The sequence below is a fragment of the Danio rerio genome, chromosome 4 (genome assembly GCF_052040795.2).
Source record: "Danio rerio strain M-AB ecotype USA chromosome 4, GRCz13ab, whole genome shotgun sequence".
Taxonomy (NCBI): domain Eukaryota; kingdom Metazoa; phylum Chordata; class Actinopteri; order Cypriniformes; family Danionidae; genus Danio; species Danio rerio.
The window spans coordinates 11,300,139-11,304,204 of record NC_141024.2 but is presented as its reverse complement, the minus strand read 5'-3'; the positions used below and the strand labels follow the sequence as shown (position 1 = coordinate 11,304,204).

The 4,066-nt window shown below is 35.4% G+C and overlaps 1 protein-coding gene across 3 annotated transcripts in view; it reads right to left on the bottom strand.

Moving 5' to 3' along the window:
* Positions 1-691: 691 nt before the first annotated feature.
* stab2 (stabilin 2) overlaps positions 692-4,066 on the bottom strand; it is a 41,711-nt gene continuing 38,336 nt past the window's right edge. For 2 of the 3 annotated variants that reach the window (XM_087247213.1, XM_087247212.1), the window contains exons 65-68: positions 2,407-2,556; positions 2,085-2,333; positions 1,884-1,982; positions 696-1,079 (exon numbers count right to left, since the gene is read on the bottom strand). In XM_087247213.1, coding sequence (XP_087103339.1) covers positions 1,020-1,079; positions 1,884-1,982; positions 2,085-2,333; positions 2,407-2,556 — 558 coding nt within the window. In that variant the 3' untranslated portion in view covers positions 696-1,019. Of the gene's footprint in view, positions 1,080-1,883; positions 1,983-2,084; positions 2,334-2,406; positions 2,557-4,066 lie in introns of all 3 variants that reach the window. The other variant, NM_001290178.2, reaches the window with a different exon arrangement.

Genomic DNA, 4,066 nt, shown 5'->3' with positions numbered 1-4,066 from the left:
ACCTGATTCGTGTTGAGTCGAGCTGAACATTGCTTCTGCCGCCTAGTGGAGTGGATGAAAATCTGCAGTTTCTACCGCAAGAGATTTCAACTATTATTGACTATATTCCAAAACGACATTCATGTTGACATTTTTATACTTGATGAAATGTAAATATTGTCATGTTAATAAATAATGTGTATTAGGCAGATAAGAAATATGAGCTCCCTCTTGTGGTCAATAAGTGTATCAACATATTCATGTTCAGCCAGAGGAGAAATTAAAACTAAAATATGATTCTGTCAAGATCTCGACCAGAATAACATGGATTCATTTTTGATAAAAAATCCAACTCATCTTGCATTGACGAAATTCAATAATAGAAAACATATCTGATGTACACATCTTTATATATCATGTAGTTTTAGGTATAAAATGTGTCAAACATTGGCATATAATCTTTACACAGTTCTTAAAGCAAGTACTCTTACCTGTTTACCTTCTTCCAATGTTTCAGGTGCAAAATCTATTATATTTTGTTCCTAAATTGCGAGTATACTGTCTTAAGTGCAATCAGTACACCATTTCCCAAAGACCAACATGATGGTGTGGATTTTCATCATTCAACCTGACTGAAAATGATGTCCAGGTGCAGGATAATTAAGCATGCATGTGTCAAATAATTACAACACAAAGAAAACTAAAGCAGAAGGAAATAATCCACAACCTTAACACTTCTTTATTTTTATTTCCATTTGTTTCCTTAAATTGTGCTTTAAGCAGGGCAGTTATTTAAATCATTGCATGTTGGACATTTATTAATGTCTTTAATACAACAGAATTTAGAAACTGCTAGTAAACAAGTTTTAAAAATGACATATTCACACTCATCACACACCAATCACACACATGCACACACAGATTCTGATTTCTCTGTCTACTGTTAGCATGTAAAGTCCCATCACTGCAACATGGAGTTCACATTTTCCTCTTGTGTTCAGAAAGAGAGCTGCACCGACTGCTTGGTTTCAGAGGTGATTTCAGCTGTCCTGCAGGAGGTCAAAGACTCCACTGGAAATCACTTGATGCTTGTCTTCTTCCTTTAACAAAAGACAAATCACATCAACTTTAATGCACCTTTTTAGGATTTTAATACCTATAATTCTGAAAAATAAAATAAAATGACCCTTTACTGCAGAATTTATATATGTATAAAAAGTAATTTTAGTTTAAATGTGTATTAATCCCCTTGGGGCAATTCATTCTGACATGGTGGTGCTTTACATATGACAAGAACGACACACTTATGATACACTTAACACAATAAACACCAACACAAGTACACAAACAAAAAACTAAAAATTAATAAAAAAATAATGATAAAAATCAATAAGTAAGAGTAAACTCAGAGGATGTGTAAACATTAGAGAATGCTCTGTATGGGATCTGTTTATGTATAGGTTATTACAAAGAACATGTCTGCAACATTATAAGATGTTTATAGTTATAAAAATGTATAAAAGAGAGACAGAATGCTATCTATAAGGTATGTTCTTATTAATATCAATATTGCTAAAATGCCCTTGGCAAAATCTGGGAATGTTGGTTCATGATTACACATTTTAATGTAAAAATAACCAATACAGAACGTTGAATATGCTCTCTTCAGGTATTTACAAAAAACAAGTTCTTGTAATCTTGTAATTTATGGATTGTTTATGATTAATAATGTATAATAAATATTTCTAACAGAGATCCTTCCTGCAGCATTGTGGGAAGGTTGGATATTGGTTACAAAAATAGAGTTTGCCAAAGTAGTCTCATATTATTCTCTAAAACAATAGTCTAATGGCAGCTATAGATGAATGAGCAGTGTTTGTGTCTCTTCTGTTTGACTCACTGACCGTTGGTGGTTGTTCTTTAGTGGCAGGAGCAGCGTCGTATACAGGATTACTGATGTTTGGACTGGATTCTGTTGGGGTGACATCTTCCCCTTCATCCTCCTAACATTACGATAAAGAATAATTAAAAGTCAGCAAATCAAATATGTATGCATATATATGATTTCTATCAGCTCAATAATATATAAGCATGAACACAAAGACCTTAAAATAGTGGAACTGGAATGGCTTTGTTTTATGTGTGTAGAAATTGTATCCCACGAATCCAGCCACTACGATGAGAATGATGAGCCCCAGGACGCCGATGCCCAACCCAGCCTGATGAGCCGGGTGGAAGGAGGGAGTTGGAGGTGGAGGCGCTTTCAGAGGGCCCTGCAGAACGTGGATCACCCCGTTGGATGCAAAAATGTTGGAGTCTATGACATACCGGTCGTTGATGTATCCTGAGGAGGTCTGAGACAAGCAGTGTTTGTCAATGTGAGTCGAATGTGTTGACATAATGGATGCGAGTTGCAGATATTCTCACCATTTTTTGAGGGTTCTGGAGGTCAGGCACACCGGTGATGGTCAGACTGGAGCCCAGTCGTGTTCGGACATGAGTGACGTTAATAAGGGCCTGCAGTATTAAAGCCCTCCCATCCAGGAGATGGTGCTCTATGTCTCTGCCACTTAAAGTCTGGTCAACACATAAGACAAATAAATCCACCTGATCTCACAGGGAAGCATAAGTTGTTTATGTTTTGTCAGTTTAGGCTTATAGGGTATATGTCGAGCTAGTGCTGTTCCCATGCTAATACACTTCTGGTGACCTGTTATTGTGAACTTTTTTCCATTTTATACGGTTCCTTATACAGCATCGATGTTGTAATGTCATAAAAATACATTCAGTTAAATAAACATTAGCATTTATTTAGTTGCTCAAGCGTAAAATGAGACAAAAAGCCGTTTACTCGCACGCGCCTGTCAGAATCGGCAGACTAATGCAGAAGCTTCATTGAATATAATGGGGTAAAATAAATGCTCGTATTATAAAGATATGGTGGGGGAAATGTAATTTAATGCAGTGCTTCTTGTACAATCTGAGACCCACTTTAAATCGGATATCACTCAGCTAGTGGAGATCGCTGATTTTTAAAGAAAACAGACCTTAAACGCACCGGATTTTGCATTGGCATTCACTTCGCCGGAAGCGCTTAACCCAGGTTACTGGCAAATTAAAAGTCCTATTAGCATGCTTCGGCATATACCCCATTGGGTATATGTACAGGATCTTTTTCAGCCAGCCTAAGCGCTTCCATTGAACTGCCTATACATAATAAAATCGCCATGTTTAAGGTCTGTTTTCTTTAAAAAAAAAACAGTGACCTTCACTTGTAGATATACGATATAAAGTGGGTCTCAGACCAGACAAGAAGCACTGCATTCAATTCCATTTCTCCCCACCATGTCTTTAAAATATGACAGTTTATTTTACCCCAGTATCTTTAATGGAGTTTGTGATCTAGCCTGCTGATACTGATGGTGCTAGCAGTAACATGATCTTTCTTCTCGATTTACGCTTGAACAACTAAATAAATGCTTAAGTCTATCTAACTGAATGTATTTAAATAACATTACAACAGTGATGCTGTAATAGGAACGTTATGAAATTGAAAATAGTCACATGAAGCTTTCCCCGGGAGTTTATCATTGGCTGAAAAACACTAGCTGTGCATATATGCCATTTGTACAAATTCATACGAATTCAGTCGTATGATTGTGTGGTGTGGCACCAAACCAAACCGCTAATCAAATCACACTAATGTGTACGAATATAAGTACTATAATAATAGTTCATACAAACTCTTACGAATTAGTGACTAAATCAAAATATTACATATATTTTTATAAATCTTAACTATTTTAAATGTCGTAAAAGTTCATAAAACGTAAACGTTGTGTTGAATGTTTTCAATAAAGACTTTAACATTTACACAAATTCAATTTTAAATAAATGCTGGGTTGTACTTCTTTATTTAGTTTTTTACTAATAATCAAAAATCCTTTCACAAAAAAGAACAATTGCAAAAACATATCTAGCAGTTTTGATAACCGTACTATTAGACATTATTCTACAAAAGAAAACTGTATCATCTGACAAAACCATGTTGTCTTAATACTATCAAACCTACATTTCTCTGTCAAAC